Source organism: Nicotiana attenuata, chromosome 3 (assembly GCF_001879085.1).
Source record: "Nicotiana attenuata strain UT chromosome 3, NIATTr2, whole genome shotgun sequence".
In the NCBI taxonomy this organism is placed as follows: Eukaryota; Viridiplantae; Streptophyta; class Magnoliopsida; order Solanales; family Solanaceae; genus Nicotiana; species Nicotiana attenuata.
This window is the reverse complement of record NC_031991.1, coordinates 33,754,679-33,778,125: the sequence shown is the minus strand read 5'-3', so window position 1 is coordinate 33,778,125 and position 23,447 is coordinate 33,754,679. Positions and strand designations below refer to the sequence as shown.

Genomic DNA, 23,447 nt, shown 5'->3' with positions numbered 1-23,447 from the left:
AAAATCGGAGTTCGTTTGACCCCTCAAATCATCCCTAGAAGGTCTCATAATCTCAAGCCCTAACTCCACCTTTTTCTACTGATTTTCATGTCTAAATCCATGTAAGATCACATATTTAACTCAAAAATAGGAAGAAATCACTTACCTAGTGTTGCTTGGTGAAAATCCCTCCTTGAGCTCTCCAAAATCGTCCAAGCCAAATGAAAGAAATGAAAGAAATGGGCTAAAACTCGTGTTTAAAACAATCTGCCCAGGCTTCATCGAGTTGTACCTTGCGCTGTGCAGGTTGTACATCCTCTTACCATTTTCTCCTGCTGTACACCTTCTGTTAAAACGCCCATAACTCCTTGTGGAAATATCCAAATGACAAACGGTTTGACGATTTAGAAACTAGACTCGAATATCTTTCATTTGATAGGTTGTACACCATATAACTCGTTATATATTCCGAGATATGAGCTTCTAAAGTCGGCTCCATGCATCAGAAAATTCTGTCGAAACTGCTCCACCAGCCATCTTCAATCGATCATAATTTCTGATATAAGTTCCAAAGCATGAATGGTTTAACTTTCTGGAAACTAGAATACAAGGGCTACAACTTTTATTTTTCGCAATTTTCCTGATTCCTTACAGATTGCAGGATATGAGCTTCCAAACTCGACTCCTCGCATTAGAAATTTTCTGGTGAACAGCTGAAGCTCAAAAATCTGCAATTTTTCCAAAGCATGAAATAGTCCGTTTAACCACCCGAAACTCACCTGAGGCCACCGGGACCTCAACCAAACATGCCAACATATCCCATAACATCATTCAAACTTGTTCCAACCTTCGAAACTCTCAAAACAACATCACAACACCAAATTCGCATCGGATTCAAGCCTAAGAATTTTAAAATCTTCTAAATTACGCTTTTGATAAAAAACCCAACCAAACCACATCCGAATGACCTGAAATTTTGCACACACATCCCAAATGACACAACAGAACTACTGCAACTCTCGGAATTCTATTCCGACCCCTTTACCAAAATCTCACCTATCAACCGGAAAACGCCAAAAACTCAATTTCGCCAATTCAAGCCTAAATCTACTCCGGACCTCCAAAACACATTCCGATCACGCTCCTAAGTCGCAAATCACCTAACGAAGCTAACCGAATCATAAAAATTTCAATCCGAGATTATATACTAACAAGTCAAATCTTGGTCAAACCTTTCAAATTTCAAGCTTCAAACTGAGAACTGTTCTTCCAAATTCATTCTGATCACCCTGAAAACCAAAACCAACGATTTACATAAGTCATAATACACTACACGGGGCAAGTCATGCCCGAGAACTGGCGATCAAAATGCAAAAGCTCAAAACGACCGGTTGGGTCATTACATCCTCCCCCACTTATACATACGTTCGTCCTCGAACGTGCCCAGAGTTGTTCCAAAAGCCAACCAATCGCTGAATAGCCTTACCATGCATATACCCGGGGGTGATCCCACGTCACCATATCTCATATAGGTCCGATAACACATGGAAACTGAAATTTCACAATCCAATCTAGCCCATAAACCATAGAACCGCATTTCCACTTCTGAAATCATCAATGCGATCAGAATAAGCCCGAACAAGCTGTAATAACCCATACCTGCAACCTCAGGTGCAATTGCATGATGTACCACATAACTCAAACGCTTGCAGCGATAACTTCTAATCACAGCAGCTGCACACAACAACCGAATACCGATAGAAAACCTCTTATCAACTAAGGCCTCATTCCAACACTTTCATGCACTGCCAATGATAAATGAAGCACGCAATAAACCATAACCATTTCTCAGATCAACCATTCATGAAGCCACTTCTCCTTTGGTAAGGACCATAGCAAATTTCTGAGCCGAACATCGACATTATCCTTCCAACATACTGAAATCAAATCCATTTTTATTCATTTTAAATCCCGACGATCTCATCTAGTCCAACCCAACTACTCTAGTGACATGACACATCAATATAATCTAAAGCCACAACTCGTGCAATCCGTGCACCAATAGACAACAATCTGAATGTACTCCAATCATGAAGACGACTCGAACGAAAGGGCTGTACCACCCTCACCACCACCACAACAAAATGCTGAGAACCTATCACACGTCGTAGAAACAGAATACGCGAATCTAACCCAAAGGGTCATACCTCCACATAACTTCTCTGCAATGCGCGACCCTATCCAAACACTGGTCCACATGAAACACCTTAAGTCACTATGCTCGAAATCGACAACCACGCGCAATTGATGTCTGGAACCAAGGCAAAATCATCATACCCATGGTGAAGCAATAACCTAACGCTACACAAACCCGAAAGGACGCAATCGATACGCCATCCTCCGAGCAATACCCAATACTCTTCCCGCTCGAATTCCATTGAGAGACCCCAATAAAACCGCACCACATGTGCCTATAACCAATCAATCATAACGCCTCGCATTACGGAAAGATAACTCATAGATCTCCCCAGATCACTAACAAGCTCAATAACAATCGAATCAACACGTCCCTCAACAATACAACTCGGAGTCAACCAAGCCGACTCGATGTAGAACACACATCCATATAGGTCTACTAATGAACCCCTTATCAAGGAGTTCCTGAAGCTGTTCCTTCAACTCCTTTAACCCCGCCGGTGCCATACGCTACGGTGCCCGACACCAAATCAATACCAAAATTAACAACCTCATCCGATGACATGCCCTGCCACAAGAAACACATCCGAAAAGTCCCTCACCACCGGCACTGAATCAATGGCAGGAGTCTCTGTACTGACATCCATCACGAAGGCCCAAATAAGGAAGACAATCCTTTCCAGCCATCTACTGGGTCTTCGAAATACAAAACCACCCTACTAAGAACATAATCCGTCGAACCTCGCCACTCAATCCGTGGCATTCCCGGCATAGCCAACATCACCGCCTTAGAGCAATTGCCCAGAGTGACACAACATTGAGACAACCAGTCCATACCCAATATCACATCCATAACCTAACATACCAAGCAATAAAGGATCGAATCGGGTCTCCAAACCTCCAATAGTTACCACACAAGACCGATATACGCGGTCCACAACCACAACATAACCTGCATATGAGAACTCCCAGTCCCTAACCCCATATAGCACACGAATCTCTATATCCAATCCCAATTTCGTCGTCCGAATATACATCACACCTCTAATACCCAATCATTCCACGGGAGGTACTCCTATAATTCTTCTATGCCACCAAGCAAACTCGAATACCAATAGTCGATCCAACAAGAGAATGCCGCAATACTAATGAAGTACCATCAACTCAAACACATCGCCCTTTCTGAAATGTATACCCTCATCAAGCCACACCAATCAGTGATCTCATTTATCTAGTCATCTGAAGCTGTCCATGCTGCCTAAGAATTTATGATCTTCCTTTCAAAACTGAACCGTAACCTGACCATGCAAATCTCAACCCCATACAACATACCGCATGTACCATACCATCCTATGATAAATATGAGAACTTCATAATCCACTTCGAGCTACAAGCAACTACGTACTCAACCAGCTAAGAACTTTTCCATTGAGCTCATCTGGAAGAAAATCACTATAAAATCCCACGTTCCTCATGCCAGTAGAAAATATACATCTCTAACCGTGGTAGGAATTATCAAGAACTCTACGAATCCCCTTTGCACAAAACCGAACCATCAGGACTGACTCCTTCTAACTTAACCAAGATACACAAGCCATCAAAACCTAAGAGCATTGCCGCGAAACACTTGTAAGAACTCATTACTTCCTAAGCACCCAAAGAACTAATCATTTCCTCACCATGCCGATCCGGCCTACTACCAAGCTATCCCATCCATCCGAGTTTCCTTCTGATTTACCTTCAACTTGATACTCCTTCTTGCTATAACACCGCAATTCCTCAGCCCAGACTCACCATACGAGACCCAAGCATAAAACCACACTGCCCAAGGCTCTTATGCCACTGGATACTCTCTTAAATATTCCCAAAAGCACCACATTCAAAATACCTACCCTGGAAGGACTTCCTGTGAATCCAAAGCCATTACCTTTACCTTCCCAATACCGATATATATTGAATCCCATAATGATATAGAAATACCACGAGTCTTGACTCCCTCCAATGCGAACCTCAGTTTCTAGCCAAATATACAACTTGAAAATCTCCAATTATTACATGTAAAATCTTGAACCCATTAGAACCATTCTCGAGAGTTATCCACTCTACTCAAATCGCAACTAAACTGATTAAATGACCCGAACAACCTGTGCCTCGTTAGAACTCCGACACCGCAGGGTGTAACTTCACCTTAATGCAACCAAACAACTTCCCGTTCTACGCACCGTACATCTTTTACCAATAACAACTCAAGTCATTTCACGATTCTCATACACCCATAAAGCATAACATAACCTTTATTGAAATTTCCTTTACTCGAGCCATCCTCGGTCTCAATCTCCGTGAGCCATAACTGATTCACCCGTACGCCTCAAACTGGAACCAACATAGCATATAACCGTGCAACCAACTAATCAAAAGCAGACTCCCCCATTTGGCTCGAAGCCATAGATCAAAACACATACAATAACTCATAAGGCATATACTCTATTGCTGCCATAATACCATAGTGAGATTAAACTCAACCCTTCATAAGCTCTACGATACAGACCATTTAGGACTTAAAATCTTCTGTAAATCTCGCATTCACTCTTGCAACAGTTAAACCCACTCTCTTAAGCGACCCAAGCTTAAATTTCAACACATATATTTCACTTGTAAATGAGATCTTCTAACAGACAACATAAGGATCACACAACTTTAGAACACTCCGCATGAGATAACCCACCTGTTTTGCCTTAAACTAACATTTCTGTATACCTTCCACCGTCATAAACATTACGCAATCGCTTGATCTTCCTGAGTCTGAACTCATACCGCAACATGAAATTTACTTCACTCCCAACTAGGAAACATGAAAAGGTTCTTCACACACCCATAACTCGGGGCTATACCTCGAATCAAGATGGAAATCAAGCACCTAATAGTTCTTAAATCCTCCAGCAGACCCTTCTCGACGCTTCTAAATCATATGAATACATCTCGCAGTCACATCACACTCATCACGTCACTATCCAGCCATCACTTCTACTAATAGGGGCACTACCGAATATATAAGTTCAAAAACACGGCTCACATAATCAGCACCTCGGTGCTCAAGCTATAGGTAAAAATCCGGCCTCAAGTCCTCCAGACTAGCCCAATGTCAAACACACAAAGATCACATCTCGCCCCTTGATCAGGGAATCACAAGCCATCGATGCACATCTGATACTGAGTGCTCATGCGTGCATACGAACGTGTGGAAGGAATTTCAAGAGTTACTTTTCAAGCTGAATCAAGGACGCACTATAAGAATTCAAGAATGTGAAGTTTTTCCTAAAGGTTCTGCAGCCTCTCGAGGATAAATACTGACGTCTCTGTACCGATCCGCGAGACTCTACTAAACCTGCTCATGACTCGTGAGACATATGTAACCTAGGCTCTGATACCAACTTGTCACGACCCTAAACCCGGACCCGGTCGTGATGGCGCCTCTCGTGAAGACAAGGCCAGCCGACACATTCCCATTCCAATCTTAAGCAATAAAATAATAAGTATTACGTCATAAACATGATAAAAATATCAAAAATAAGCAGATAACAGTATAATTTGCGGAAAAACAAACCCAACACAGCCCGACATCGGGGTGTCACTAGTCATGAGCATCTACTAAGGTCCGATATAACCAGAGTCAAAAATGTACTAAATACGGTCTAATGAAATCGAGAGGGAGAAAAGCAGTGCTGCGAACGTCGAGCAACTACCTTGCTAAACTCCGATGACTCTGCCTCTGAGCAACCAATACCCGCTACCGGGTTCAGAAATACCTGAATCTGCGCACAAGGTGCAGGGAGTAAAGTGAGTACTTCCAACTCAGTGAGTAATAAAAATAAATGAAGATTGAGTGATAGGAAATCACGAAGAGTACATTAACATGTTGTATAGAAGCAGTACAAAACTAGTAAGAAAGCAATGAAGCTGTGAAATCTCTTAAGCACCTTAGCTAAGTTTAAACTTCTTCAAAAAATGGCTTTTCAACAGTTAAGCGATTGAATGCAAGCAATTAGAACATTTAACAGTTAAGCAAGTAAATGACAGGCAACTAGAAAAGATAAGCACGTAAAGAACCGCCCCTCGGGCACAATATCAATAGAATCAGCCCCTCGGGCACAATACCAATAGAAGCAGCCCCTCGGGCAAACACATGGAACAATACCAGCCCCTCGGGCATAATTACAACAGAATCAGCCCCTCGGGCAATAACATAGAACAATACCAGCCCCTCGGGCTATATCTCGTATCACAATGGGTACCCGTGCTCACTAGGGGTGTACAGACACCGGGAGGGGCCCCTTACGGCCCAAGCACAATATCAAGCCATCTCGTGGCATCATAAAGAGGCTCTCGGCCTCATATCAATATCCAGCCACCTCGTGGCGCACAATCTCAGGCCCTCGGCCTCATTATCATAATCAGTATATCGTTGTTGTGGCGTGCAGCCCGATCTAAAAGTATCCTCACAATACAGGCCCTCGGCCTTACTCAGTCAGAATCTCATAAGCCCCTCGGGCATCAGTATAATATGAAGCTCAGCTCAAATATCTTTGAAAATATCAATTACTGTGTTTAAAACAGAATAACATAGCTGAGTTTTTAAAATAGTGAAAATATAGCATGACTGAGCACAAGTATGAAATCAGACAGTGAGAAAAATATCATTAACAATCCCCTAAGGGTTCAAACAGTTGGCATGAAGCCCAAATATGGCATTTAGCCCAAAGTATAATAATATCAAAGAATTAGCTGCCCGTTATACAGAAAAATAGTCATTCGGGATGGACTAAGTCACAATCCCCAACGGTGAACGACCCCACGCTCGTCATCTAGCATGTGTTTCACCTCAATATAGCACGACGCTGTGAAATCCGGGGTTTCATACCCTCAAAACAGCATTTAAAATCATTACTCACCTCGAACTAGCCCGAAAAGCTACTCTGCAACACGGTTGCCTCTCGACCCAACTTCCGAGTGCTCCAAATCTACCAAGTTCAGATTTTTATCATTAAATTATGCTAAACGAATGAATTCCAATTCAAAAATATCGATTTTAAGCACAAAACCCGAAATCAGTCAAAACTCGACCCCCGGGCTAGCATCCCGGAACTGAACAAACTTAATACCAAAATGTTCTTCATCATCTCACGAGTCCGTACATATAAGGAACTCGAAAATCGGAGTTTGTTTGACCCCTCAAATCATCCTTAGAAGGTCTAATAATCTCAAGCCCTAACTCCACCTTTTTCTACTGATTTTCATGTCTAAATCTATGTAAGATCACATATGTAACTAAAAAAATAGGAAGAAATCACTTACCTAGTGTTTCTTGGTGAAAATCCCTCCTTGAGCTCTCCAAAATCGTCCAAGCCAAATAAAAGAAATGAAAGAAATGGGCTACAACTCGTGTTTGAAACAATCTGCCCAGGCTTCATCGAGTTGTACCTTGCATTGTGCAGGTTGTACATCCTCTTACCATTTTCCTCTGCTATACACCTTATGTTAAAACGCCCATAACTTCTTGTGGAAATATCCAAATGACAAACGGTTTGAAGATTTAGAAACTAGACTCGACGATCTTTCATTTGACGGGTTGTACGCCATATAACGTTTTATATATTCCGAGATATGAGCTTCTAAAGTCAGCTCCATGCATTAGAAAATTCTATCGAAACTGCTCCACCAGCCATCTTCAATCGATTATAACTTTCTGATAAAATATCCGAATGATGAATGGTTTAAATTTCTGGAAACTAGAATTCAAGGGCTACAACTTTCATGTTTTGCGATTTTTCTGATTCCTTACAGATTGCAAGATATGAGCTTCCAAACTCGACTCCTCGCATCAGAAATTTTCTGGTGAACATCTGTAGCTCAAAAATCTGCAACTTTTCCAGAGCATGAAATAGTCCGTTTAACCACCCGAAACTCACCCGAGGCCACCGGGACCTCAACCAAACATGCCAACATATCCCATAACATCATTCAAATTTGTTCCAACCTTCGGAACGCTCAAAACAACATCACAACACCAAATTCGCATCGGATTCAAGCCTAAGAATTTCGAAATCTTCTAAATTACGCTTTTGATCAAAAACCCAACCAAACCACATCCGAATGACCTGAAATTTTTCACACACATCCCAAATGACACAACGGAACTACTGCAACTCTCGGAATTCCATACCGACCCCAATATCAAAATCTCACCTATCAACTGCAAAACGCCAAAAACTGAATTTCGCCAATTCAAGCCTAAATCTACTCCGGACCTACAAAACACATTCCGATCATGCTCCTAAGTCCCAAATCACCTAACGGAGCTAACCAAATCATAAAAATTCCATTCCAAGATCATATACTAACAAGTCAAATCTTGGTCAAACCTTTCAAATTTCAAGCTTCAAACTGAGAACTATTCTTCCAAATTCATTCTGATCACCCTAAAAACCAAAACCAATGATTTACATAAGTCATAATACACTACACAGGGCAAGTCATGCCCGAAAACTGGCGAGCAAAGTGCAAAAGCTCAAAACGACCGGTCGGGTCGTTACAGTGCCCCAAAGTCCAAGCATTTGAGACAGTGTGGGATCAACCGTGCATAATTTCTGACATGTTCAAGCGCACGCTGATATGTTACACTGCCCATGGAATCATACACATATATAATTTTATCTTTAAAGTCAAGAATTCCAAAAAAGTAGTGCGTAGATCTCTGGCCCGTCCTTGGCTTAAGTCGAAATGGAAAGAATACTTTTCTGGCAGATGTCCGTGAGATACCATAGGAAAGGTCAAGGCCTTTTTACGTAGTTGGTCACCTTTTCATTCGTTGACTCTTCAATAAACCAACTATAGTCCGTAAGTGGCTGAATAACCGCTTCTTCTTCTTCTTCAACCTGTTGTTTGGATGTCTTCTTTCTCTTTGATTTGCTCTTTTTTTGATCCTCCATTCTCTTTTTCTTCCTTTTTCTAATTATCTTCTTCTGTTCTTCTGAAGGATGAATACCAGACAGCTTAGTCATATAATCAAAAATTAAATCTGTTACTGCACATCTTGATTTTGGATAAGTTGGAAGGTGATAGCAATATTTTTTGCGCAAGTAATATATGCCCACTTCCATATGGCAAATGAACAACAACAAATGAAAACATGTGAAATAAAAACTTTAGCATGCATAAGTATGAAGTTTAGAAAAAACGCATTACAAAAATACAAACAGCATGACAAAAACTTAAGCATACTCAGTTTGAAGCGTTAGAAAATAATCTAAAAAACTTCAGCATGTTTGATTTAAAAGTTTAGAAAAAAACTAGAGAATGCATGTCAAAAACTTCAGCACGGTTAGGCTGAAGTTTTAGCAAATAAGCTAAAAAACTTCAGTAGTTTACTATGAATAAAGCTGAAGTTTTCCAAATTACAGTACAAAAACTTTACTGTAAAAAATAAGCTGAAGTTTTGGGAAATACAGTTAAAAACCAATTTAAAAAACAAACTTAATAACTTACTTCATCCGCAAGATCGGAGTTAGGATCCATAAGCTCGGTAAAGAATGATTTTGCAATATCAACTCCAGCTAATCTGAATGGATTGGAACCATATTCACTGGCATCCATCTCCAACCACTCTGTAAATCTTTGCATCAATCCATTGTCTTGATTAACATAATGGAAGGGACACCTTCGTGTAGTCTTTTCTACTTTCCAATTTTGCCCCCTTCGCTTTTGTTTATGAATTACGTAAGGAGATCTCAACCAAATACTCTCCATACGAACCCTTTTTCCCTTTTTGATCTGGTTTTATTTTTGCTTGCTCTTCCTGCTGTTCCGTCACAACTAATTGCCGCTGTTCAGCAGCAGAGGAAAAATCCACAGCCGTCGTGGCAGATACTTGACCAACCCCCTGCTGTTCCCGGCCTTCTTCTCTCTCTATACCGACAACAACAGCATCAGAATTACCTTCTGAACCAGTCCCTTGTGTACTACCCAGCGAAAATAAACATATTTGAATTTGGGGATATCACTAGTGTCACACATAGGAGAACTAGAAATCTTCCTTGTCTTAGGATTTGGAAGAAGTTGCGATGCATCAAATGAGATCTGCAAAAGCAAGGAAAATATAAACATAAATACAACTGATAAAAAACACATTAGACAAAAAAAAACCTTGTAATCGAATTGCAGAAAATAACTACCTGGTCTAAGTGTTGAGACACAGATGGTGTTTGCATTCCAACAGATCCACTTCCTTTACCTTCAGATACGCCTATATCTTCTTGCAAAAAAAAAGTAAATAATACTGACTAAATTTTATAAAATAATACAAACACGCTTCACACCTGTCTGTGAGCCAACAGGTGTAATGGATGTATTTCTCATTTTTGATATAGCTGAACAAGCTCACCAAATTCCTTTTGAGCTGCATTGAGTCTTTCTGAATAATAATTCAAAAATATTAAAAAAAAATAAAGTAAGTAAAATTTCAAACTGTAAAAAATATACTTGGATCATTCAAAAAGATAAAGAATACCTTGACGTTTGTCTTCTGCTGTGGTTTCCCCAAGCTGCATCCCTTTATTGATATCAGCACTTCCAATTTCATTCAATTGTGCAACAACGTCGAGGAGCATTGCAGTATTCTCTGGAAGGTTTTTCTCAACTCTATCTTCATTTAATTGAGCATCATCAGAGAGTTTTTGAGTTGTCTCAACTTTCTCTGCATATACATACATATATATATATATATATATATATATATATATATATATATATATATATATATATAATATATATATATATATATATATATATATATATATATATATATATATATATATATATATATATATATATATATAGTGTGTCTGCAAACCGAGCGTCTTTCCCAATAGTGCTACACACATCACTCGATGTCACTTCTAAAGTACCAAGAGGTGCATGATCTCCATCGCCAAACAAATTGCCTTTTGCAATATCACTGCCCAAAGCACAAATCGGTGCATGTTTTCCAGTATCAACAACTTAATCATCTGCACCTTTCTCAGTAGATAACTCTTCAGTATTTCCATCTTTACTCAGTCTATCAATACTGGAATGTTCCTCTCCAACTTGTTGTTGAACATGTTCATCGCCTTCAAGAGCCCCTTCCTCACGTGTAGCATTTTCATATGCGACTTTATGCGATACATCAGGAGCATCATGTTCTTCAGTAACAACAACTTGATCATCTGCACCTTGCTTGCTTCCAACATTCTCAGTTGATAACTGTTCATCATTTCCATCTCTAATCAGTCTATCACCACTGGAATGTTCCTCTTCAACTTGTGCTTGAACATGTTGATCGCCTCCAAAAGCCGCTTCGGCACGTGTAGCATTTTCAGCTTCGACTTTATGCGATGCATCATGAACAACATCATGTTCGAAATAGTCGTTCATCCTATCATATTGTCGACAGTTCCTCAAATCAAAATTGCCATCATCCATTCCGTTTGATTTGTCGACAATCTTCAACAACTTTTCAAACTTCTCATCAAAATATTCCTAGAAAAAAATTACTAACAATGATTAATCTGAAAACATTAGCAAAAACAAAAAGACTTCTCTATAAATTAGCTTACCTTCACTTTTTCAAAAACCGCATCCACAATAGCAGAGCGCTCATCCCGTTGAAACTTATCGAAAACTTCTTTCACGATCGTACTTCTTTCCTTTTCTGCATGACTTTGAACCTCCATCGTTACCCTCTAGTATAAAGACACACAACAAAAATTCAGATATAAAAGAATGTTGAAGTTCAGCAAATACAGAACACAACTTCGCTATTATGATGTTGAAGTTCATCACAAACAGAACAAAACTTCAGCTCAAAATAGGCTGTAGTTTTACAAAAACACAACCAAAAAACTTCAGCTCAAAACTTATAGAATATATTGTGTCGAGTAATTCATTCTCATCAAACTCCGTTGTAGAACGGTTAGAACGACTCTGGGTACGAGATGATTCGCCAATAACAGGAGTTCGATTAGCTTCTTTTGATCGACTCCGACTACGTGGTGATTCGCCAATAAGTGGAGTTCGATTCGCTTCTTTTGATCGACTCAGACCACGTGGTGATTCACCAGTTGAAGGAACCGCATTAAGTACCTTTGAACGAACCCGGCCGCATGGTAATTGTCCAATTAAAGGCATTGAATTCAATTCCTCTTCTGTAGGAATTATATCCAATACCCTAAAGGTGCGATATCTCTGTTTAATACAAAAAAGTATATTATGAGGGGAAAAAAGCTAATACGACAACATATTAACACAAAGACAAAAATAAAAAAAAATAACTTACATCATGACTACTGAACATATCAAAAAGTTCATTATATTTAGGGTCTCCCACACATACCTAACGTAACATCCTGGGAACCTGAGGGGTATCAAGGTACTCATCCTCTCTTATATACCTCTCCCTAATATCTAGGAAGCGGTCATAGAACCAAGCACATAACGGATATGGAAATCCACCAACTTTATACTCAGTTGAATAAAATTTGTTCTGCTTGTCCAGTGCATGTTTCAGTGAGTAAATGAGCTTCTCATAACATACAATACCCCAAGGATATTCAGCACAAACCTTATCATCTTCAACAATAACTGCATACTCCTCCAGCACAGATGATTCAGTCTTTTTCCCAAACAAAATAGAATCTACAACAAGAATTTCCATAAGCTTCACAGCATCATCATCACTCTCGCATACATGACTGTGATTCACAACATTCTTTAGAATTTCATTTCGAGTCATAAAATCTCGAATATCCTTCAAGGTCACACCCTTGGACTTACCAAAATAGCGCTTCAGAATATTGCTCTCTCGATTAATTGGTTTTTCAACATTGTGTGCTATGATCCGCAAACCGCACATAATGTGAAAGTCTTCAAGGGTGAAGGAAACATCATGGCCAAATATCTTGAAACTAATGAACCAACTTCATGCTGCATTTGAAATTCTCCATAGCCACAATATATCGAAATTTACCATTATTAAGCTTATGCCGTTGTGTAAGAGTCAAGAAACTTGCAATTAAACTCTTCAAATCGTGGTTCCCCTTCTAGTAACCCTTACAGTTAAACCAATCTCTAAACTCAAAATATCTTTGCCCTGGTTTTGTAGTTGGAGCAGCAGGAACATAAGGACCTTGGGGTATTATAGGTTGTTTAGGTGCTTTAGGTGTATTAGCTGCTTTACGTGCTTTAGCTGCTTTAGGTGCCATCTGTTCAAAAAAAGTAAAAGATACAAAAAATAACATCAGGACATTATCAAAAAAATCAGTTAAAACTTCAACTCTAAGAAGCCTGAAGTTGGCCAGTTACAAACAAAAACTTTAGCTCTAGAGCTGAAGTTCGACAGTTACAAAACATTCGACAGTTAAAAAACAAAAACTTCAGCTCTAGAGCTGAAGTTCACCAGTTACAATGCATGTTTCATCATGGCCAAAAATCTCGAAACTAATGCAGTCTCGATCATTGGTGAAAATTCGAGAAAGACACAAACAATGAACCAACTTCATGCTGCATTTGAAATTCTCCATAGCCACAATATATCGAAATGTACCATTATTAAGCTTATCCCGTTTTGTAGGAGTCAAGAAACTTGCAATTAAGCTCTTCAAATCGTGGTTCCCCTTCCAGTAACCCTTATAGTTAAACCAATATCTAAACTTAAAATATCTTTGCCCTGGTTTTGTAGGTGGAGCAGCAGGAACATAAGGACCTTGGGGTATAATAGGTTGTTTAGGTGCTTTAGGTGTATTAGCTGATTTAGGTGCCATCTGTTCAAAAAAAGTAAAAGATACAAAAAATAACATCAGGACATTATCAAAAAAATCAGTTAAAACTTCAACTCTAAGAAGCCTGAAGTTGGCCAGTTACAAACAAAAACTGCAGCTTTAGAGCTGAAGTTCGACAGTTACAAAATATCCGACAGTTACAAAACAAATACATCAGCTCTAGAGCTGAAGTTCACCAGCTACAAAACAAAACATTCAGCAAAAAAAATGCTGTAGTTTTTACAAAAAATAAAACACAAATTCAAATCCAAAAATAATGCTGAAGTTCATAAAAAATATAACAAAAAAAAACACAAAACATGAAACAAAACTTCAGCTCCTATCTAAGGTATCATTGAAGTATTATAAACTTCACACATTAATAGTATCATCTATTTAATTCTCAAAATTTTTAAAAATTTCGACGTCTCCAATCACCGAAGAATTTATAGAATTTTCATCAACAACACAAACACACGTTCAAAAAACCTAAAAATACAATCGTAAAAGTAAAACTAATGCACTTATCAAACTAAACCCTAAAAAACTATTTTATCATAAATACATGACTATCAAAACTAAAAACGAGAAAATTAAATCGTAAAAAGTAATACTAAAATAAAACCCAGAAAGTTAATGCAATGTACCTGTGATTGAATCGTAATGTTATTGGGGAACAAACAGTTGAAAAATCAAAAACAATGACGAAAACCGTTTGATTTCAGAGAAGAACAAATCAAAATACGCGAATAACGGGAGAGAGAGACGGAAACAGTATAGGACTAGCGTATACTTGGACAGAAAATAGTCTTTTAATAAAGAAAGGCCAAATAGTCTTTTTAAAAAGCTTTTAACAAAAATTCGGGTACGAGTGCAAACAGAAAAACAAAGCGGCTACAGGTTAAAAAGGGGCGCACCATGCAATTTTTATCATTTTGTTTCCGGACTCCTTAAAACCTTAATAGTTCAGTTATTTATATAAGAGCGGGTTTTAAACTTGTGTATTTGGCTCTTAGAGGGCAGTTGATGAATTATTCACCTGTATAGTCTTTAATCATTAATATAAGAGCGGGTTTTAAACTTTGATTATGATAAAGCATGGTTCGGTCGGTAAGGGAATTGCCGGATGCTGATCACAAATTCTTGGAATTTTGAATCGTGATAGGTAACATTTGTCTTGCCTATAAAATAAAATAGTTTTATTTTTGTAAAATAATATAAAATGAGAATAAATATTACCATAAAACTAGTAGGTTAATAAATTGTGGTTAAGCCAAGATCTTACGACACATACGAGATATGCGAAAAAGATAAAACGTACTCTAGAAGAAAAGAAGCCACTTGAACACGAGCGTGTCTGCTGAAAATCAGCATATGTTGAAATTCTCTGACTCTGAGTGCCCATAAATCTTAAGATTAATAAGATATGCTAAACATCATGAAAAGTAGAGCCAGCAAAGCTTTGACCTTCCACGTTCAACACGCGTAATTCAAAATTGGCTGCCCGCGTTTCATTCGCCACCCTTCTTCTATTTTATCAAACAAAAACTTTCTCTCCCAATTAGAGAACAACTATTTCAAATTCCAAATACCCTGTACACTATCAATAATTAATGGAGACTCTAATGGAGGAAGAAGAGTACAACTGGAGAGAAGTGAAGCTTCCGTCGCTCATACCAGTGGTGCCGCCGCCTGAATTGGAGAGAGAAACAGGAGAGAGGCGCCGTGGACGTGACATAGTCATCGCTATTGATCACGGTCCTAACAGCAAGCACGCTTTTGATTGGGCTGTCACTCATATTTGCCGTCTCGCTGATACCATTCATCTTGTCCACGCCGTCTCCAGTTAATTTGCTTTTCTTTTTCTTTTTCTTTTTCTTTTTCTTTTTCTTTTTCATTTTGGGACCAAAATAATCGGTGTTTGTTATTTTCCTTTAATTTGTTTCTAAAAATTAATATGATTTCTTTCAGGTTTGAGAAATGAGATTGTCTATGAAGCTACACAGGCGCTCATGGAGAAGCTTGCCATCGAGGCTTTCAAGGTTGCTATGGTCAGTGTTTCTCTTTCCTTTTGCTTCTCGTGCTTCCTTCTTGTTTGATTTTTGAATTGTTGGTAATTGCTACTCTCCATTTATGTGATATTTTTTTCTTTTTCGTCAGTCCCAAAAACAATTACTCGCTCCGGTTATGTGAACCTATTTCCTTTTTGGTCCATTGTAAAAAAATTACCCCTTTCTAAATTTGGATGCAGTTTAGCTTAAACTTATAATTATACCCGTAATGAAAAGCTTTTATAACCACACAAATACTCCGGGCCCCTTTTTAACTTGTTTAGGACCACAAATTCCAAAAGTGTTCATTTTTTCTTAAACTTCATGCTCAGTCAGATAGGTTCACATAAATTGGAACGGAGGGAGTATATATTTTAAAGTAGTAACAGTTCAACTTTAAATTTCACTTTTTATCCTTAATAAGATGATCTTTAGTCGCGCAAATTTCTATAGTTTGTTTTAGACCACAAGTTTCAAAAATTTTTCTTTATTTCTTAAATTGCGTGCTTAGTCAAATACCTTTACATAAATTGGGACATAAGGAGTACTTGGATTGCTCTTTTGGTTCCAAAAATAATGATGTTCAGAGTAAATTCCTACTCCTACATATCAATATCTTACATAGTATATCCCATTTTCAGTATGACATTTGACTAAGCACGAAGTTTAAAACTTGAAATCTTAAAAGGAGCCATATGGTTATAAATATCTCACTAAGGATAAAATGAGAAGTTTAAAGTTAAATTATTTCTAAATTTAGAGGAGGGAGCATTTAGAAACTACTCAAACAGTACTATATGTTACAATTTTCTGTTATTTAAATATTTAAAGGTTTTTTGACTTTCCAAGGAGTAATATATGGGGTAGTACAATTGTTTCCATGCATGTCATTTGTGTGTCATCCTTAAAGATAAGTTGCACGGGTGTTCGTAGTTGTCTTTCCTTCCGATACTGAACTGGCACTTCTCGTGACTCTTCACTCCTAGATCGGATTTCTCTTAAATGATGAAGGCAATCTTGATGGATATTGTTGAACTCTGATGTAAAGAAGATCTATTTTTTGATAAACCATGTTCTTACTATTCTCTCTTTATCACCAAGATGTGTGCTAATCTCCGAGCCGAGAGGCGGACTATTTTTCTTTTGATAATTTGTACTTTTGATAGCATAATAATGAGGTTTCGGATAACTTTTTCAATTTTGAGATTGCATGAAGAATATAGGGAAATGCATAAACACTTTTGGGTCAACTCTAAAAGTTATGTTGGACCATTTTTAGGTGAAAGAAGGTCCTTTTAATTTCCCTCCTTGAAACAAAGCCTCTAGCTTTAGAACCCATTTGACATATAATGGAGTTCTCTTAGTGTTCAATTGAGGATTCTTTCTGTTCCTAAAGATGTAATTGGAGGAAAGAAGAGTTCATCAGAGAACGTCGAAGTTCCGTGAATAAGATATCCTTGCATGAAGGAAGTTTGCATGAATGACAATGACAGATGGATCTCGCATTTGTTTCATTTAAACTTGATTTCATGGTCTGCTCCTCATTTGTTTCCTATTCACGGAGTTTTCGCTATTGGAATGTTGTTTTATATCTCTATGTTAAATCCCTTCCTAGTGATTAATGCTCGTCAAAGCCTAAGTTCCTCATATACAGCTTAGAATTGATACTGTGAATACTTGCCTGAACAATATCATGGTCCAATAATGAGTGTATCTTACTTGAATGGACCATGAATGAAAGTGAATGTGAGAATGCGGTGGGAGCTTCAGCGAAGGTTTAATTTTATAAATCAGAAGGCAAAGCTATGAGTTGATGTTGGAACAATTAGTGCACGTGCCTAACCTGTTTCTCATTTTTATGATTTATTATTCCTAAAAAACCAAATTGAAGTGCTGCCCTGGAATTTGAGTAGCAGCTCTGAGATCCCATGTTTGACATTTCCAAGAATGTGGTTCAACTTTCTTCTGCTTTTTTATTCCTTTACAATACATATTATCAACCTGTGACTCCTTTATCCATCATTGTTGACTGATGCTAGAAGTTAAGCTCATTGTTGGGGTAAGCTATAACTAAAATTTGAGTATCATGATTCCTACTAGTTGTCTCCAGATATAAATATACTCAGAATTTGAGAAGTCATTCAAATATATAAAATATAAGCTTTTATTTCCCTTCTTTCTGTGTCTAAGAACCCTGCTTTGAACATATCAAAAGATGTTCTCATTGAATATGGTTCATGAAGTGGCGAGATGGTTTGAGTGACAACTTCCATGATTGAGAGATTGTTACCTGACGAACATATTATATAACTCTGTGAAATTGAATTTCCATGGTGATGAGTGCTTATCGTTAGTTTTCCTTATTCTGGATAGAATAAAGTAACGCAAGGTCAGTTGGTTGTAATATGCATAATCTGTTTGACTTGATGGGTATTCTCATAGTCAGACCTTAATGGCTGTGGAATTAGTATACACTGTAAATTACAAGGAGAAAGCATGTCACTATAGTTGGTGTGGATCTTTCCTCTTATCCTTCTCTTTGGGCTTTAGCAGAGTCTTAAGTTGTGAATAGGAGGCATAATCCAGATGAATTTAGAGTTACAATTGATCTGTTTGTGAGCATGCTAATCATTGAGATTCGGAAGTCCAGAAACCATGAGCCGTGATCCTTAGATGTTTATTTCGAGAAATGGTTTTATTTTTTATTTTTGCCACCTTAGGATTTTCAGAATTTCTGTAGGTTTTGCCAGAGTTGTGTATATATCTTTGGTTTTCACTAACTGCAGAACTTGCAAATCCTTCACCCATTACTTCTTTCAATTGACTTCTTTGCTTTGTCCAGTCTTACCATTCTTATTCAATTTTGTGTGCTTTCTACTACAGTATCATCAAGGGCTTCCTCTCCATTTTCTATCTATATTTTTCTAAACATCAAGAAGCATGTCAAATTTCGATTTCTTTTTCTGTTTATATTCTAATCATCAGGAATCATGTACAAATTTATTTATTTGTATGTTGCATTCACTTATGTGCTTTGTTCTGCATTTGAAATCTTTTACTCACAGATATTACGTAATACTTCTTCCATGGTAATAGCCTTCAATATTCAATTAATGTGTCCTTTACTGAAGTGAGTATTGGATAATTATTATTGTTAGTAGAACTGGACATGAGAAGATGCAAACCAAAAGTCTATTTCTGTCGGATTATTGTTCAGACATATAATATCTGAGGTTTGGTTTCATGATGAACTGTTAATAAATGTGGAGCATCTATGTTGAAATAGGTGAAGACAGTGGCTAGGATTGTGGAAGGAGATGCTGGAAAGGTAATATGCAAGGAAGCAGAACGGTTGAAGCCTGCAGCCGTGATTATGGGAACCAGGGGACGTAGTTTAATCAAAAGGTATCACTCTCTCAGTGGCAAATTTCGCTTATTAGCTTGGGGTTCAGTCGAACCTAGTATTTTCGACATGGAACATGAATATAAATGTGAAAAACATAAAAAATAAATGTTATATTATGAACCCATAATTTCAAAAGTATAATACGCTCAATGCTAAGAATTTTAAGGGCTGAACCCATCAAAGTTCAACTCCTGGATCAGCCTTTCGCTCTCTCTCAAGTACAATATGCTCAGTTCTAATTATATTATGAACCCTTGTGACTGATTCTTTTGTTTGTTTGATTTTTCCAGTGTACTTCAAGGAAGTGTCGGCGAGCATTGCTTTCACCACTGCAAAACAGCCCCAATCATAATAGTTCCTGGAAAAGGTACTATGTCCACGAATTTTCTTCTCTAGCTTTGCTTCAGTTTTGTTTTTCTTAATTTTTCTTTTGGGGTGTTTGCGATAGTTGCAAAAATCTGAACAAAACCTAATTTTGTTAAGCAGAAGCAGGGGAGGAATCTGTAATTTAATGGGAACTTGCCAAGTTTGAGTAGTGCTGATGATCATGCAGTATGGCAGCAGCCAGCTTGTTTGCTATTCCTTCATATTGTTCTAGAAGAAAGTTCTGCTATTATTGATGTAAATTTTGTTTTCTGGTGTATTCTGGATCTACTTTGTGTATTTCAGTATTCATGATTTGTTTGTTCAACTTCAACTACTAATATGTTGTTAATATGATTAAGAATTTACTACGTTTGTTGTTATGAGTAGAAAATTACATGAACTTTTTGTTCATTTTTTTCTTTTTTTTTTTTTTTTTTTTTTGCTTTTGTACTTAATTTTTCCCAATTTATTTTAATTATTGTATTTTTATCCATGTTTAAATTTTATTCTTTTAAAACTATCGTAATGAATAAATCTTGCCTTGCTTATGTCAACAGCCAATTCAGTCACCTATATTTTAATGCTTTTTGAGTTAGAATTAAATATTTTCGAGTGATCCAAGCTAGTTTTAATATGCATTTTAGGTATGGTTACTAGTTAATACAAAATTCGATTTGTCATTCCAAAACGCATTTACTGCAAATAGCAAAGCTGAAAATTGTACTCCTATAATTCTGGGTAACTGGGTTTGCTCTAATATTTGTTAAAACCAAAATGATTGATTATGAACTTAAACCTTGTTGTCATGGTCAAGTTTCATGATACAACTTTTAAGTCTAGAGCAACCAAAACATGGCAGATAATGCCACATTTAGGGATGGCGATCTTTTTTTAAACATTCGTTACTGGCAATATTGTAAAAGGCTTTTTCGGGACTTGCCTTTGGGCGGGGCACTGTCAAAACGCCTGACGCTCGCCGGGCTTAGTTCCACGAGGCTTACGCCCCAAGCGCCCGACTATGAGCCTTGAATACACCTAAAGCTTAACGCTCGGGGCCCGCCCAACAGTTTTACACATATCATGTGTTGAATAACCTAATAGCTTTGTTGGCCTTCATAATTCTATAACACATAAATGATAAAAGTTCTATTCATATGTAGGAATAGAAAAATTGAGAATAACTCAAATAACGAGCCATAATATTTTAATTGAACATGGGGCTTACGCGCTGTGCTTCGGAGCTTTCGCTTTGCCCCATGTTAAGTAAAATGCCTCGCCTCACGCCCATACCCTTTAAAACATTGGTTACTGGAAGCTCATCGGCTCCATTAATTCGAATTTGTATTGGTTAAACCCACCAAGCAAAACAGACTTCTTATCGGAAAAAATTTCATTATCAGGCTCGAATCCTAGACATTTGATTAAGGGTGAAAAGATCCTAATCATTCCATCCGTTAAAGGTAAAATGCCAAATTTTGAAATTAACATTGCGTGATGCTTTAGAAAAAGGTCCAAGGTAATCGAAGATTGGCCACGTGTCTCAGTTAAGAAATTACTAATTGACTAGCATTCACATGATTTTATGTCAAATTGGCAAGAACCCGCTAAGTAGGCGTTGAAAACTATGAAGAATAAAGTGCAACTGCCAATCTTGTGATGCAGATCTCCTCAATTGGAAACGAGTTGGTTGCCTCCGATCTGCAGCATAATCTGCAACAAAAGTAGGTCTATGTTGTATTTTTGTCGATCAATCTCCAATTTATTCTTTCCGATGCTTATAGACTCTTAATTAGTGGCAATGCAGAACAAAGTTAGTGAATTCGAAGCAATTAGCAGACAAATGAAACACAAAAACAAGAATATAATTTGATTGTTACTGCAGTCATCAACGGATATGGTGTTAATGCTTTTCGAGGATCAAATTAGGATTCTAATCTTGTTACATTCTTTTCAAGCTCAAAGCAAGTTCTGAGTCAGAATTAGTTTGAACTTAAAGGAGGTATATATTTCATGAGCTAACTAAGATGAGTTCTATTTTAGTTTGTCCTATTGTTTGGTTAGTGGAGGACATGATTTCGAGTCTAGTGGTTGGGGGGTTGGGGGGGGGGGGTGTCAGGGTTCCAGGTCTTGGGTTCAAGGGTAGGGGTGGGGGCTCGAGTTCGAGGTCGGGGATTAGAGTTAATAGGGGCACAGGGCCCTAGGTTAGGGGTTATGGTCTGATGATAGGGGTCCGACGTTATACTCCATTTTAACACGGGTTAAATTAGAGTATAATATATTGGTAATTCTGAGGTTTATTTGATTAAAGAGAGTCTATTTTAACGGTGAATTAGGACATCAATTTTAGCTAAATAATATTTAAAGTTAACTCTGTTTTTTTTTTAATGGTCTGCTTAACCTTAAGACTAGGGATAAGGATTCCAATTAATCTTATAGAGAAGGTATTAAACACTCTATATGACCCATTAAACATGGTTAACCAGCCAAACTTAGGTTAATTCACTAGTTAAGATAATAAATATTAAAAGTCTGTATTATTTAAAACTGATTGTGATAAGTCAGATAACTATGTTGAAGACCGTATTCAAAGTTCTGAAATCAAAGCAAATTATCAATGTTAAAAAACTTTCCAAAACGTAAGAAAAGAATAGTTAAGTCAATGTAGTGAACACTTGTAAACCAATTCATACTTATAGAAAAACTATTTGAGATTAAAGAAAGACTTCAAAACTTTTCCCATAAGTATTAAAGTCTAAAGACTTTTAGGTTGATCTGTTTTAGGGCCAAATGTCCGCAACACTACTTGAATTAAAGATAATTCCATACTAGATGTAGTTAAAATCTTTAAAGAGAAGACAGTAAGTAATTTATACTTGTCAGGTTAGGCGTTACTAGAGGAATCCGTTTTGATTTATTAGTTTTAGATCTTTGACTGAGATAAAAATTATGTTTTACTAAATATAGGTTTTAACATGCAACTCCAAAATGGATACTAAAATAAGCAAATTGACACGCAAAAGTCAGATAACATAAAGGACAAGGAAAACAAATAACAAAATGAATAAGGGTGCCATAGGCATTCCCCAAACGTCTCGCTTGTTTTTCTTGCTATCCAATGTATTTTAGGAAAGACGCGTAATGTGATGGCTCCATGCTCGGGGTATGGTGGCGAGTCTTGCGCTAAGACTCCATATTTCGCTCCAAGTGCATATGCAAAAGAGAAAGGGAAATAGAATTAGGAAGGAGACCATGCCCTTTCAAGTAACCATGAGAATAAAAATGATATCAAAAAAACAAATTTCACCAAGGATTAACGACAGAACTATAAGCTTTTGTCAAATAATTTGTAAACTTTGTGAAAGCAAATAGTTTGTCATGCCAGAAAGTCACAGTACTGTAGAAATCCAACTTATCCTCCCGGAAAAGTACTCAAAACAGAAATTCTACATCTTTCCATTAAATTCAAGATGAAGTGAGTGCTAGCTAGGTATTGTATCCTAAAGGCGTGCTCCTCTAAGCGAGGGTAAACAAAATAAACCATTTCAGAACATACTTCTTGTTCTTTAGCAAAACTTAAGCTATTTTAAGTCAATCCCCCTT

General features: G+C 37.6%; 1 protein-coding gene across 1 annotated transcript; it reads left to right on the top strand.

Annotated features, from left to right (window-relative positions):
• Positions 15,514-20,236, top strand: LOC109223501. Its single transcript, XM_019387840.1, has 5 exons — positions 15,514-15,869; positions 15,996-16,075; positions 19,362-19,480; positions 19,772-19,848; positions 19,968-20,236. The coding sequence occupies exons 1-5, from the start codon at positions 15,638-15,640 to the stop codon at positions 19,991-19,993; spliced, it is 534 nt and encodes a 177-aa protein (XP_019243385.1). The 5' UTR covers positions 15,514-15,637; the 3' UTR covers positions 19,994-20,236.

Excerpts from the sequence above, each read along its gene's own strand:
- LOC109223501 (XM_019387840.1), top strand. The coding sequence starts at position 15,638 with ATGGAGACTCTAATGGAGGAAGAAGAGTACAACTGGAGAGAAGTGAAG. Across the intron at positions 19,481-19,771 it reads GGACGTAGTTTAATCAAAAG|TGTACTTCAAGGAAGTGTCG; the intron begins GTATCACTCTCT and ends TGATTTTTCCAG. Across the intron at positions 19,849-19,967 it reads CATAATAGTTCCTGGAAAAG|AAGCAGGGGAGGAATCTGTA; the intron begins GTACTATGTCCA and ends TTTGTTAAGCAG.